Source organism: Theropithecus gelada, chromosome 12 (assembly GCF_003255815.1).
Source record: "Theropithecus gelada isolate Dixy chromosome 12, Tgel_1.0, whole genome shotgun sequence".
Classification (NCBI taxonomy): domain Eukaryota; kingdom Metazoa; phylum Chordata; class Mammalia; order Primates; family Cercopithecidae; genus Theropithecus; species Theropithecus gelada.
Window position 1 is genome coordinate 49,589,050 of NC_037680.1, and position 15,560 is coordinate 49,604,609.

General features: G+C 38.3%; 1 protein-coding gene across 3 annotated transcripts in view; it reads left to right on the forward strand.

The window, feature by feature from the left end:
* The window catches only part of MAP3K20 (mitogen-activated protein kinase kinase kinase 20), a 193,391-nt gene that overhangs the window by 136,970 nt on the left and 40,861 nt on the right, over window positions 1–15,560 (forward strand). For 2 of the 3 annotated variants that reach the window (XM_025404318.1, XM_025404319.1), the window contains exons 11-12: window positions 3,343–3,478; window positions 7,399–13,409. In XM_025404318.1, coding sequence (XP_025260103.1) covers window positions 3,343–3,478; window positions 7,399–7,779 — 517 coding nt within the window. In that variant the 3' untranslated portion in view covers window positions 7,780–13,409. Of the gene's footprint in view, window positions 1–3,342; window positions 3,479–7,398; window positions 13,410–15,560 lie in introns of those variants that run through there. The other variant, XM_025404317.1, reaches the window with a different exon arrangement.

Here is a 15,560-nt window from a genome sequence, read left to right on the forward strand (position 1 = left end):
TAAGAGAAATATTACAGGGCATGATCATTTTAGGTTATTAGGTGTCTAACTCAATATGTAAACTCCTGAAAAGAATTATGTTTTTATCAGATAATCTCAACATTTCAAAAGACAACACATTCGAACTACTTCCTCTTTCCCCCCAACTTTTATCTAGTGTCTGAAACCACATGACTAGTGTCCAAAGAGTGTTTTAGTAAATTAGAGTCACAGTGATCACAGTGAAGCCTGATTCCAATCCTGCTGTGGTGTTTCTGGCAAATGATTATTTTCTGGTAGAGCTTCCTCCACACATAGACCAGATGCAACTTGTATTTTTAGAAAACTGAATGGTTATTCTGAAAACTCTTTTTAAAACTACATTATTAAAAACCACATAAACTGTGTTCTTTCCTTTGACCTAATAAATGATAGGAACAAAATCTAGTGTCAGACTTTTCCTTATTCATCAGACCTTCAGCTTGTTTCTCCTCCCATTGACTTACTAGCAATAATGGCAATAAGCATTAAGAACAGAAAATGTGTCATCCTGTGGGTCCTGTTTTGGATTTTCATTAACCATGTAATTGTCTGTAGATCTGTGGCAACCTGCACTGAACGAGGCATGCAGTGTTGTGATGAGCGGTCAGATCTGTGTCTCTTGGCAAAACACTTGGTTGGTTGTGTTTCCCGTGGTGACCAAAGTACTCTCACCGTGACATGCCTTCTTAAAAACAAAAACCCAGAGATCAAAACATGTAACCTTTGCAATTTGTGCAATGTTAGCACAAATCATGTAATATATAACACTACATTTAATAAACAGATTATACATTTATCATGTAATATATACGCTATATCACTCTTTTTACAAATTGACCTTTTATTTCAAAGTAAGTTTCTGTCTGATGAAAGAAGATAATTACAGTTCATTGCCTGTTTTTGGCATATGGAAAATTGATACTAGTTGACATTGACCTTGATTGGATTTGGCTTACGAGAAGACCATAATTTTCATCAACTAAGACATTTAAACTATATTTTTAGAACAAGAAGGTTATATAAATATATCAACAAATGCATTTGATACAAAACAATGCACAGAAAAAACCAAGGGAGCAGCTGTTTTTATGTCGTCCCCGGGTTGGGGTCACGTCTCTAATGGCATATAACCTCCCACACGATTTCAGACTCGGCAGTGTCGGGAGTGCTGTTGGAAAGCTGGGCCTGAGGAGACAGATTGAAGACGGAGATTTACTCGGTGTTAGTTTCTGTGTCACAGCTTCCCGTCCATTTAACTCTTGATCCGTTTTCCAGAAGTGCTGACAATCGCAGTAGGCTCCCAGAGCTGGAACTTGAGATGCATCTTTGGCTTAAATTACAAGTGAAATAGAATGTAGTGACCATTTACCCTGGTCTAAAAGAACATCAGTGAGATTAGTCTCACTGGCAGGGGCGCGGGGACTGGGTTGGCAGAAGCGCCGTGTAGACGCCGGCCCAGGCCTCTGCCATCGCACACTGAGCCCGACCAGCTCCCACCACCCCCTTGCCGCCTACTGACCGCTTCACCAACTGAAGATGGCTCACTCTTCTTTTTTTATGACAAAAATTTACCCTAAGGTTTTTCACGCTGATTTTTTCCCCTCAGTCTTCCATTGAAAAATAAAAACTTCGTTTATGTGCATAGTCATAATATTTTTATCCAAAATATCAGGGATAAAATTTGGATTTTATGGTACAGTCATAATTCTGAAAGATGGCTGATTCACTGCCTTCTTTAGGGACTGTAATATGACTTACAGCCTTTTATGATTTTTCAAATGGCACCAGTAAAAGGGATGGGTGTTGATATTTGTGGGCGTTGCAGCAGAGGCTTCTTACACCTGATTGCTGCCTCCCTTGCTCTGAGGTGCATTTCGGACAAGTAGGGAAGTAAAGTGTTGAGCCAAATCCAGACCCACCTCCATACCTGTGCAGAGTTGGATTTTGCCAGTGAATGTCCAGAACTTTTTGTTTTCATTCATTTGGTTAGTATCTGTAAGAGCATTGGAATGTTCCAATAAGAGTAAGCTGTTTACTTACTGTTATTCTCCCTAGAAAGAAAAAGGCAGACTTTGGTTACATATATTCATTAACTTAGATGTGGGGGCTTCTACCTTCCGTAGTCAACATCTCAATCATGATTATGCCGTCGCAACACAGGACTGCCTCAGCGGCACCTGGAAGCAACAGCTGGCAGCACCCAGCAGCTATTCTGCAATAGTCACCCAGTTCCCATCTTCTGCATCCTCCTCTCCAGTGTCTTCTCTAGCCTTGACTTCCCTCTCCCTCTCCCTCATTCTCTCAGTATTGTTGCTTACTTACAGGCTTTTCAGAAACTCAAGGGAAAGAACTTCCAGTTCTGAAAACATAAATTGAGACTTAAACATTGCGACAGCCCTAAAGGAGAAAACCGTTTGTGCTGAGCCATGGTACCAGTTCCACTTTCTGTGAAGGACAAATTTCTGTAACATAGCATGTGGTTCCAAGTGGTGAGGTTGGTTGGCCTATAGACACTAAGGGAGATAACTTCCTTTAAAAATTATGAGAATTAAAGGGAACCTTAGAGTTCATCTGGCCCAGGGTTTTCTACATTTGCCTGATTGTAAAAATTATTCGGGTCTTTTATAAAATAATGAAAATTCCAGGGTCCCACCCAGGCCTACTGACTCATGAGCTCTAAGGAAAGGTCCTAGAAATCCATGTTTTGTTGGGTTCTGGTGTGTGGTTTTTTAAAAAACAAGTTGCCTATGTAAGTCTAAGGATCAGGCAGGTAGGGGAACCCTAATGTTCTATAACCACCACCCCTTACAACCAAGGAAACTGAGTCAGGTTAGTCAATTGATTGCTTGGGTTACTCAGCCAATGAGTAGCCTAAAGTGTCATCTCAACCACTTACTGATGGTGTGTTAACACCTAACTTGAATATCATTTTCCCACCTATACTATGAGATTAATACCTGTTTCTTGGGACTGTTATGGGAATAAGATGAGATCATGGATAACAGCACTTACAAACTGTAAAGAGCTAGATAAATGTAAGCATTTACTAAATGGTTGTACCAGGACACCCGCTCCATAGCTTATGCTGCACCCCAGTGGCTCTTCAACGCTTTGTTGAAATATTTTGAGCTTATATTTTCAAGCTAGAAACTACCTCTTGATATTTCAGGACATGAAAGATTCCTTCTCCTCCGGCAGCTTCCTGGTTGATTTTAAAGCACCGGCATTTGTCTTTTACTTTGATTAGCATTCTGATGGACCCACTAAGCGCTTCATGTCTCTTAAGTAAAGTTGAGACTTACACCAGCTATCCCTGTGCAGGTGCGAAATTGAGGCAACTCTTGAAAGGCTAAAGAAACTAGAGCGTGATCTCAGCTTTAAGGAGCAGGAGCTTAAAGAACGAGAAAGACGTTTAAAGATGTGGGAGCAAAAGCTGACAGAGCAGTCCAACACCCCGGTGAGTACCCTCCCCCTTCGCCGTCTTTCCACATGCTGCTTGTAGGCTGCGCGGCTGAGCATGGCAGCATGGCACCTCTTCCCCTGCCTCCCGCTGCCCCTCCTCATTTCCTGCCTCGCGCCTGTGTATCAAAGGGCCGGCATGTGGACTCAAGCGGCATTCATACCTAATTTCAATTAATAAAATGCCAGAGATTTAAAAGAAAAGCTTATCCTATTTCTGGCTCCTTCCTTAAGAACTGTTATTCTGTCAGTGTGTTTGTATATTAGAATTACAATAATAAAATCCGATGTATTTTCACACCATCTGCTCAATCTCAGAACATGCACCTCGGTGCTGATTAACTCCTTCTAGTCGCTCAGTCATTAATAACTGTAACTCCAGCAGCTCACTGACTAACAGAGTCTTTGATGTGTCAGAACTTAACCATGTTTTCCTTCTAAAATGGAGCTAACCATGATGACATGCAAATGAGAAGCATTAATATTTCGTACTCAATTTAGTGTTATGATCGGGGGCAGCAAAATATTGGAAAAAGATTCTCTCTGGACAAGCTTTCAGTATTTATTACACCTAGGCAGTATCTTGTTTTCTCCCAAGTCTTGTATTTAGAGGAATATAAAAATTCTTTTTAAGCATTTCACTGGTTATACAGTAACCTTGAGCTTACATGCTGATATGATATTATTAAAGTCTAATCAAATTTCAGCATTCTTTTCTATTTTAAATGGCATAACATTTTCAGGAATTAAGTATACATTTATAATTGTTTTTTCCCAGGGTTTTTAATGGGCAATATTTGTTCACTTAAAATTACCCAAGTAATAGTAGATTAAAAGTAAACATATATTTTAAATTCATTTTTGATAGTTGCTATGGTGATTATGCCAAAAAATACTGGAATGCCGTTCATTTTGTGGTCTTCAAAAAGCTTTCCTATCTTTAAAAGTCTTAATCTTCATTAAGCAGCCAGTGCCCAATTGGAAAGTATTTTCCAATGTCTAAGGAATAAAATAGTTTGTCTCCTTCCCAACTTGTGTGGAGAAGCAACGTGATAGCCAAACAAGGAAAATACAATGAAGCTAAATGTTTACTATCAGATTCAATTTGGAAAAAAAGGACTTTGGTTCTCCGGGGAATTCCAAAATGGACCAAATTGCTATCCATAACACTACCATGGAACATTTTTAAAGTGCCACTTTTATCTGTGAATTTGACTTGGCTAGTGAGAAAACGATGAGGGAAGTTTCCTGTTCTGGCTGACGTGGTGTCAGCAGGCAGCCTCTGAGAGCCTCACTCTAGGGATCTGCACCGGAGCAGTGCTTCTCCCAGAGCTCATGAGGGACAGGAGCAAAAATGTGACCTTGTCCCTAGAGCACAGCTTCTGAAGTCTGCAAGGTTTTGTTTTGTTTTAAAATGTATTGAAATCTAAAGCTGTAAAAGCGTTGCATGGCTTGACTCTTTCTAAATGTAGTATTGTAAGAAAAACTTTAGCCATTCACATATGCTTCAGAACCTTTCTTTAGTTTATTGGCATCAGTTTTGCTAAGAAACAGGCTGCCTTGCACATAATTATTGCTCTTAGTAACATAGTTTCATAATAAATAATAAAACGCTCTGCAGTAAAGCTCTGTGTGCTCGGTAGGTTGCCTGCTTGAGTTTTTAACCCCACGAAACTTTCTGTGAAGGAACTGCTCTGAGGACCACCATCTAACAATGGACAGCCTGTAGCACAATCTCAATGAGATTTTCTTCTTTTTTTCCTTATGGGAGATAAGTTTTCTTTCTTTACAGTACTTGCTTTTAATGTCTCTTCTGCTTAGAGCTGGTATTTCTGAAGGAAAGAAAGTTTATGTTCAGATATTTTGTAAGTAGGTATTTTCTTTTGTCCTCACATCAGTTTCTGTTTAGCTTTAACTGAGATTTCTTAGAGAAAGATGAAATAAACCTTTTAAAAAGGAAGTGGCTGGAGGTTTAGACTTCCTGTATGTGGCCTTATCTTAATTATGTAAGTTTAACATTTATATAACTTCATAAAAAATTGTATCATTCGATTAATTTCAAGGGCACTATTTTCTTTCCTAAAACTAAAACATTAGTTAAGGATATTTGGGGAGATTAATCCTTTATGCATAAATATGGATAATGTTTATTTTCTAATTATAGTTGAAGCTTGATGTAAACATTTTATTTATTTTAAGAATACAGGCTTATCTGAGGAACATTTATAGAGATCTTTAGAGTCAAACCTAATATGAGGAATGACCCTCAAAATAATACAATGAGCCACAAAGAGTTCCTGAGAATATCTTACAATTGAAAACAAATTTCAGAAGCTGAGAAGTTTGACTGCCAGGGAAATAACATCCTGTTTCCAGTGTTTAAGGATCTAAATCAATTATTTTCTTCCATATAATGGATACTTTTCAGTTGAATGATATGAAATTAAAGTTATTGAACTAACGACTCCAGGAGGGTTTTTCCCAAAAGAGCGAGCTACTTTTTAAAAACTCAGCTCCAACTTCAGTTTAAAAATTAGGAAATTGAGGCCAGGCACGGAGGCGCATGCCTGTAATCCCAGCACTTTGGGAGGCTGAGGCGGGTGGATCACGAGGTCACACGTTCGAGACCAACCTGGACAACATAGTGAAACCCTGTCTCCACTAAAAATACAAAAAATTAGCTGGGTGTGGTGGCGGGCGCCTGTAATCCCAGCAACTCGGAGGCTGAGGCAGGAGAATTGCTTGAACCTGGAAGGCGGAGCTTGCAGTGAGCCAGGATAGTGCCACTGCACTCCAGCCCGGGAAACAGTGCGAGACTCTGTCTCAAAAAAAAAAAAAAAATTAGGAAATTGATCCTGAATATTAGGTACCAGAATATAGAGGTCATCCCAGTATATTATTTGTACATTATTTATCATAAATGTATCCATATTGAAGCTATGCCAAAAACATAAGCCTTGATTTGCTTGTTTCTCAAAAGAAGAGGCAGTAACATTTTTCATATCCTAACAGTTTTACCCCTGAAATGGGTATGCCCAAACATTTATGGGAATAAGATGGCTGTTCAAAATAATTACATAAAGTAGAAGATAAATGTCTGTGACCACTGTGAGCGGTGACATCTTAAGAAAAAAGTTCTGTCGAAAGAGGAAAACTTGAATATTACAGCATATTAGAACAATCTAAATTAACACTGTTTTCCTCCTTTCTTCCCAGTTTTCATGTGTTTACATACTTACGTCTAACTTAAATGTGAGAGACAGCATCTAGAATTTGTTCACAAGTGAATTATTTGATAATTTGAATCAACAGTATTACAGCAGTTCTGGCTACAATAAATAAATAAGTGGAAGCAAGTGAATTCTAGACTAAATTTTAGTGTATATTCAGAGCACTAATCCAGATAAAAAGGTAGTCAACAACCCACATTTCCCTAGAACTGTATTGACTGCTGAACTGTTTTTTGTGCTTCCTCTGAGCTTATCTTTTGGGTATAAAGTTTCTTAATTTTTCATTTGAGAATGAATCTCTGCTTAATTTCTTCTGTAAAAAATATAATGGTTAACTAAATGTTTTCTTGTGAAAGTGAAATTGGGAAAAGTTAAGATAAATCCTAAAAACTATTTGGTTTTAAGCAAAATGAGGGCTTAAAACTTGCAACTTCTTTTCCATTTGAAATTTGGCTTGCTGTGGTGCTTTGCAAACTTTTGGTTGTGATTTATCCTGTCAGTCATTATGGCAAATATGCTGGAGCCAAATCTGCCATTAAATACATTCTCACATAATTCCCTACATTCATTTATTTCACTAATCATTTACCTCCTGTGTAGTGCCAACTAATTTTGTGGTATCTATTTTCCTGATTTAAATTGGTCCTAATTTCTCTTTTTACTTCTGTCCTTTCTTCCCTTTTGATAGCTTCTCTTGCCTCTTGCTGCAAGAATGTCTGAGGAGTCTTACTTTGAATCTAAAACAGAGGAGTCAAACAGTGCAGAGATGTCATGTCAGATCACAGCAACAAGTAACGGGGAGGGCCATGGCATGAACCCAAGTCTGCAGGCCATGATGCTGATGGGCTTTGGGGATATCTTCTCAATGAACAAAGCAGGAGCTGTGATGCATTCTGGGATGCAGATAAACATGCAAGCCAAGCAGAATTCTTCCAAAACCACATCTAAGAGAAGGGGGAAGAAAGTCAACATGGCTCTGGGGTTCAGTGATTTTGACTTGTCAGAAGGTGACGATGATGATGATGATGACGGTGAGGAGGAGGATAATGACATGGATAATAGTGAATGAAAGCAGAAAGCAAAGTAATAAAATTAAAAACGTTTGGAAAACACAAAAGTAATTTGTTTATCTCAGTCTGTACAAAAACAAGTAAGGAGGCAGAAAACCAAGCACTGCATTTTAGGCCAATCACATTTACATGACCGTAATTTCTTATCAATTCTACTTTTGATTTATTTTTGCTTACAGAAAAATGGGGGGAGAATTAAGCCAAAGGAGTATATTTATGAATCAGCAAATGTGGTGCCTGATTATAGAAATTTGTGATTCTATATACAATATAGGACTTTTAAAGTAATGACATTCTGGCTTTTTCTTTTTTAATGAGTACCTTTTAGTTTGTATTTTACTTTATTTCCTTTATTCAAATCGTTTTTAAAAACGTACATTTTGAACAAGCACTCTTAACTCCTAATTGTTCTTTGACACATAGTATTCTGTGACTTACTTTTTTTTTCTTATAGCAGTACACTATAATATCAGAAATGGTTGGCCTGAGCAACATAGTAAGACCTCGTCTCTACTAATAATTAAAAAATTAGCTGGCATGGTAACACACACCTGTAGTCCCAGATACTTGGGAGGACAAGGCAGGAAGATTGCTTGAGACCTAGCCATCAGTCAGGGCTGCAGTGAGTCATGATGGCACCTAGCCTGGGCAAGAGAACAAGACCCTGTCTCAAAAACCAAAAGAAAGAAAGAAGGAATTGATAGTACAAAATCCAACAACAAAAATACTGAAATGAAAGAAGGTTATAACAAAATGCTCTTCAGAAATACCTAAATGCTGAGAATTTTTAGTACTAAATAGCACAGCTGCTCAAAGTAAAGCCTGAGCAGTGTTCTCAGTAGTGTATTTGAAGGAAAAATACTCTGATTTGAAACCAACAGCAGATGTTGCAAACTTTCATACCACTGCTGGCCATGGAAGTTTCTTAACAACACACTGTCATTTAAGGCTGTGCTTGTGCTTTATACAAAGAGAAAGACGTGGTCTTAAGGGGATGCTTCCAGGGGGTTCATTCATGCCTCTCCTGGATTTTCCAGCAAGTGGTGTATGCGTGGTCGTTTGTTTTTTAGAGGGGCATAATAATCCTGGATTCTAAACATATGCTCAGCTATTTTAAAGAAGAAATTAAATATTACGAAAGAAATAGTAAAGATAAGTTATCCTCACTTAGGCAAAAACACAAGTCCTTTCCATATCAAGTTTAGCCTACCAGAGTTGTTTTTTGTTTTAACCCTGCTTAATAATGTTGGTGTTTTAGAAGCAGATACAGGCAGTGCTCTGAAAACCTGGCTAGCCAGGGATATTCTCAGAATTTTATCACCTATTTGTCAAAGCTGGTTTAAATTATAAAACACTTTTAATTATATATATTAAGAGGCAAAAGAACTAAGATTTGTTTCAATCTAAATTAGAAAGGAGTGTCATTATTTGACTATTAAACCAAAACATTTTTGGTTGTTCTTTTTATGGAAGTTTTAAGAAACGACATCATCATAGATATGATCTAATAGTATTTCTAACTATATTTGATCATTAAAAGCCTCAGAATTTGAAGCGTGACATGTTTCTAATACCCTTTGAGAGCTGAAAAATACCGCATAATGATCAGTATGCTGTGCCAGCTTCATTTGGGGAGAAATAACTAATAGAATGTTCTGGGTGTGAGGTGTACAGCAGCCTAGGTGGCATAGTGATGAAGAAAGGGATCAGAGTCAGACTGTCACTCAGAATCCTGGGCCCAGTTGCTTGACAACCTTGGGCAAATTATTTAATCTCTGTGTGTCTGTTTGCTGATCTTCCACATGGGAATAGTAATAGTACCTACTTGAAAGGATCATTGTACTGATGAAAAGAAATAATATATGTAAAGCACTTAACACAGCACCAGGCTCATGGAAAGTGGCTAGTTAATGTTAGCTACTATGAATGGTGCCAGTGAAGACACTGAAAAATAAGTGATTTCAGTAACCTTCCGGAAAACTATCAGTTTCAAATAATATTTTCTCTGTAGTATGAGATGAAATTAAAAGTGGATAGCTTTCAGGAAAGATAAAGAGAACATTCTTAGAATGTAAGCTAAATAGATTTCTTCTGTTGCTCTTTGAAAACTATGAGCCCTGGCCAGGTTAACCTGGTCTGAGGTGAGACTAAACGCAGAAAGAGCAGACAAAGCTTTCCCTAAAAGATGGATTCCCCCACATACCCATGCTACTAGTTTCTCTGTCTATTCACACACGTATACAAATACAGGAACACAGCCTGTCTGTGCTCAGACATAGAGAAGTACTACCTGACTTGAGTCAATGCACCCAAGCAGAAAAGCTTGGAGTAGAGTAGAAGGGAGGGCTTGGGACTCCTGTCTTTCCGGCATGCCCTGGGCTGCAGTGGTCAGCCACCTGAGGAGAGAGCCAATAGCATGGGGTTTACAAGGCAAAGATATAGTCATTCATTCAACACATATTCATTGAGCTCCTTCTCTGTGCCAGACACTGTTCTGGATGATAGCTAGGTGAAAATCTTTGCACTCACAGAGCTTACATGCCAGTGAGTAAAGATTGATGATAAATAAAGCAAATGCATCATATGTTCACATTTGATAAGTATACGCCAAAAAATGAAGCCGGGAAGGAGGATAAGGCCCATGGGTGAATGTTGAGGTTTTTAAAGTATGATCAGGAAAGGTGCCACTGATAATGTAACATTTGAGCAAGGCTGAAAAAGGCAAGGGGATCTCTGGGGCTAACTTCGGGATCTCTGCACTTTATGTAAGAATGTAAACCTCGCTTCTCATTTAAAAATGAGCAGCAATACATTTAGAACATATGAACTGAATGAAATGGATTTTTTTCTTAATAAATCCATATGATTATACATAAAGTTCTGTTGCATTAATAAAAGCAGCCAAATAGGGCCAAAGAGAAAAATAACAGGACTCCATACTGGACCTAACTTTATCATTAATTAGGTAATACTTTCCTCATTTCCTTACTGCTGCTATTTTCCTCACCAGTATTCCAGAGATGGTTACAGGTCAATACTCTACCACCAAGAACCTGCAAGGATTTCGAATACAGCAGAATTGGCCTCGGTGAAGAGCTTAAAATTGTTCTCCTCGTAGAACCGGACTATTGATCATTACCACGTGACATTGGCTCTATTACTTTCTGTTCCAAATCAATGTCCTTCTAGTGGTTTGAACATGTTAAAACATCCCTGAAATCTCAATCATATAATCAGAATTTTATAGTGTTCTCACTCTATCTGTAAAGATCATTTGGAAGACTTTAGACTCTATTAATTTTAAAAAGGAATGTTTATTAGCCATATGCAGAATTTCTAATGATGATATTAATTATACAGCTTCTAATTCACTTTTCAGACCAGTTTTTGAAATGGCCATTATCAGTATTGGATTTAGTTCTAATTACTTGATTTACAAAAATGTACATTTAGAAAGAAAAGGGTTAAAAGAAACAAACGTAAAAATTCAAAATGAGAATTAAATCTCTCAATTGTTGTAGTAATTATCAGGGACATGCAACTGAAAATGTCTCACCTTTCATCTTTTTTTCTTAATTCATAAAGTTATCTTGTAGAATTTGATGAGACCCTCCTAGTCATTCTCAACTGGGGTACTGCTGTCACCTAATGGTGTTTGAGAGTGTTGGGGCTAGGGCACATTTTTGGTTGTCACAGCAACTGGGATGGCATTTGGTGCCCAGTGCCAGGAATAGTAACATTGTGAATGCCAGGGACAGTTTGCTTCGTAAAGTCTTCCATCCAAAAGGGGCTGGGCGCCGTGGCTCACACTTATAATCCCAGCACTTTGGGAGGCCGAGGTGGGCAGATCACCTGAGGTCAGGGGTTCAAGACAAGCCTGGCCAACATGGTAAAACCCTGTTGCGACTAAAAATACAAAAATTAGCTGGGTGTGGTGGCACATGCCTGTAACCCCAGCTACTAGGGAGGCTGAGGCAGGAGAATCACTTGAACCGGGAGGCAGAGGTTGCAGTGAGCTGAGATCGTACCACTGTACTCCAGCCTGGATGACAGAGTGAGACTTCATCTCAAAATAAATAAATAAATAAATAAAACCCAGTAGCATTGTCCCTTCCCCACTGACAAACTTATCAAATCCAGAAGCTTTAGAGTTTCGTGTCTAATTATTTTTCTCCTAAACGAAATCACCCAAGAAAAAAAAAAATGTATTTTTAGAATTACAGCAACATACAACCTGAATTTTGTGAGTTTCGTGGCTTTACCTTAAAGCAGCATTTCCCTACGGGGAAATGGTTTCTTTCTCCTTAGGAATGCTGTGGCAACTTGATGAAACAGCCAAATCCACTGGGGCATGTCACTCTCCCATTACACTGATTCCACAATAAATAGAAAAAAAAAAAAAAAAAAAAATCTCATTGAGGTAGCTGCAATTCTACAGGCTAACTTAAAGCCTCCTTTTTCTACCCATCATTTTTGAAAGCAAAATTACATTTTACTATTTTACATAACCAGTGAAAAGGAGTTGAAAGCATATAGCTCACTGTTTTTGATGCTCTGGAAATGTTGAGGGTGGGTTTTTAACCAGTGATTTTTAACATACAGTGAATTTGTTAGACTTTTAAACACTAGCTAAGGTAGTCAAACTTGATCCCCATTAAAAATCAAGGAATTGGGGGTGGGGGAGTGTTTAGGAGTGATCCAGAATGACTTCTCCCAGAATTACTGTGCATATAACTTTATTTTTCAGTTTTCATTTGAATGGTAAGAGTTTTATGAAAGACGGTTTTAAAACTTATTCTGAGTTAAATATTAATACTTAAAAAATTTTATTGTACTAGACTTATTGCAGCCTTTTGAAAGTAGCAGAGTTTCATCATACCACATATATAATAGAGCATACATTTTCTATAATCAGGCACCTTTTGCTGCTTTTGAGTAAGACTGTTTTCCTGTTTAGGTGTTAAGCATTGCCAGACATACAAATCTATTCTCTTCTCTCGATTGTAGCGTAGCCTGACAGCTCTAGATACAGCATTTCTCTGATGAAAAATGAGTGTCTATCAGGACATCTAGAAGACTAGCCATGTTTTCTCAGACTCCACCTTTGTTTGCACTCTGTTGCCTGTGAGGAGCTTCCTGGCATGTGATTATTTACTCCAAACTAGAGTTCCAAGCACCTACATTAACTATTTTATATTGTGTGCAGAATAGTATATCTATTAATGTCAGAAATGATACACTGCACATACTGCTTTTGCACTCTTAAAATTTTTGTACTAAATAATAGAAAATATTTATATTCTTTGAGTGTGAGCTTTGAATAGATGGCATTATCACTTTATTGTTTTTTTAACAAAAACTTTTTCTCAATTATTCTATTGCAATGTTATTCTGAGCAAGTCCTATGCCAAATATCTTGTATAATGTTTGTATGGAAGATTAAATTTTACTCTTGTGTGGTAAGACTATTCAGTTACTGATTTTATAGTTGGAATTTGATATTCCAGCACAAAGTCCACAGTGTATTCAGAAATCCAAGTTGGTGTCATACATTTCATTTTGATGTGAACTTTTCTTTGCTTTCCTTTGTTCTAAGACTCCATTTTGCAATAAACGTTTTGACAGTAAATCCCTTTGTTATGTGTTGCTGTGTATATAAGATCCCCGTTAGATTGGATTCCCAACGTCCTTTGAAGGAATTGTTGTCACACGCATGGACTCAAGTGTTAGCTTTTCTCTCCTAAAGTCAGTGGGAGTGTAAATAATAAATTTGTAAAGTGATGAGACAGTCATGGGGTGGATTTTTTTTATTCCCCAAAGAAAGAAAGGCTTAGAACTCATCTTACAGCAGATACACTGATATGTTAACAAGGTACAGAAAACATAAAGGAAATGGTAAGCCACTCTGTGGCTGGAGATCATTAACTCTTATCCCCTGTCTTGCCAAATTCAAACCGTCATGAAGCTATGCCTGGCTCCAGCCTTCCTCTCACTGATCTTTGCAAGCATTGTGCAAAGAATCCTGCTGGAGTGAGCATCCAGCTGAATGAAGCCAGCGCCTTTCCCTAGGCATCGTATTGGAGAACCATCCTCAGTGTGCAACCAACCCCCTCTCCTTTTGACATTAAAACCAAAGATTCTGGTTGTGATTAGTTATTTCATTTACAACTTCTATTCAAAAAATACTTATTTCTCAATTTTGTTTAGCACAACATTTGGGAATTTTATAAAAATAACACTACACATCCCCTCCCCCCATCCCAGTTTCTATAAAAGTGAGCCATGATGCAGGAAAATATTTCTGTAACTCAGACTGTTGTTTCTTGAACGAACCAAAAAAGTTCCATATTTCACGTTTGCTTCTGTGATGGGAGAAGGGAATGGCATGATTCTGCAGCTGTGTCCAGCTGCCCTGTGAAGAGGCAAAATTGTCATATATTTTCTTTGATCCAGTTCAGCTTTAGATTCTGTTCCTCAAGTCTTTCTCCTTTCCCCATTATGAAAGCAGGTGACTGTGTGTGATGATTCCTACCCACCTCAAGTGTTTCCGAGGGGGCAGAGGCAACCCTGGAGGGAAGGGAAGCACATGCAGGTAGCAGAGTATACTCAGAACAGGATTGATTTCAGTGTATACTTTATGTCCTGGCAACTTGTCTATAAATACTGAAACCCTGCACATTCATGTCCATTTCAGTAGTGGGTTTTTCCGCTTGCCTCCCCACTCTGTCTGCCTCATTTCCCTTTTTTCCTCCAACATGAACTCATTGCCTTCCATTCCCATCCTTCCCTCCTGTACCTCCCTCTCCCGCCATGCCAGGTTTTGCCTTGTTGCTTCTCTTTACCCGGAATCACCTCTCTTCTTGCGTTGCAGGACCCAGCTCAAGCCGTGCTGCCCTCCATTCTCCCATCTTCTTTTACGAACCCCTTTGTGAATACATCTGTCTATGGTATACCCATAGACATTGAAGTCTATACTAGAGAACTTAGCATTGCAGTAAATGCACCCTTTAATTTTATTCATTCTTTAAAATGACTCAACAAAAATTCACCAGATATTGTATGCCAGGCCCTATGTTAGGCATTAAGTAAACCAAGATTCACATGGCCTTGGAGTCCCCCAGGTATAATTTATACCTGTATTAGCCCCAGTTAAATTAAAAGCTCCTTGAAAGCAGGGGCTGTGCCTTTTCTAGCAGAATTTTGAGCATGTGGGTACAAAATACCTATAAGTTAGAAAGGTTAACTCACTTACCCTCTGATTTTTATACTAACAGTAAAAGCAACCAAACTCAACTTCTTTTTTTGAAACTCACAAGAAAATATTATTTGTAACAGAAGATGAGTGATGCTTTGCCATATTATCTCACGAGCAATTCATTTTGGGGGGTCAAGTTAGGCTAGTTAAAGCTAATAGCTGTACCAAACTCTAATTCGACCTATAGGACACACAGACTTTTAAAAATTATATAAGCATTTATTATGTAGATGGCCATGGGGCATATATTGAAGACAGTAAGTAGCTCTTTGGCTCTGAAAATGGTGCAGGCTGAAGTCCTCTGGAGATATCTTCGTTTGCACTTGTGAACCTCACAGGGCGGTATTTTAATCTGTTTTAGTTAGAGCAACTCTACAGCCTGGGTTTCTTAGGACCGTACCAATTTCCCATGTCCTTCTTCATCCGTGGGTGCTAACATCTGGTTTTTAAAATATTGTGCAAATGAGATCTTTAAACACTTAGAAATTCCTCTTGAGAATAGGCATAATACATCATCTGGTTACT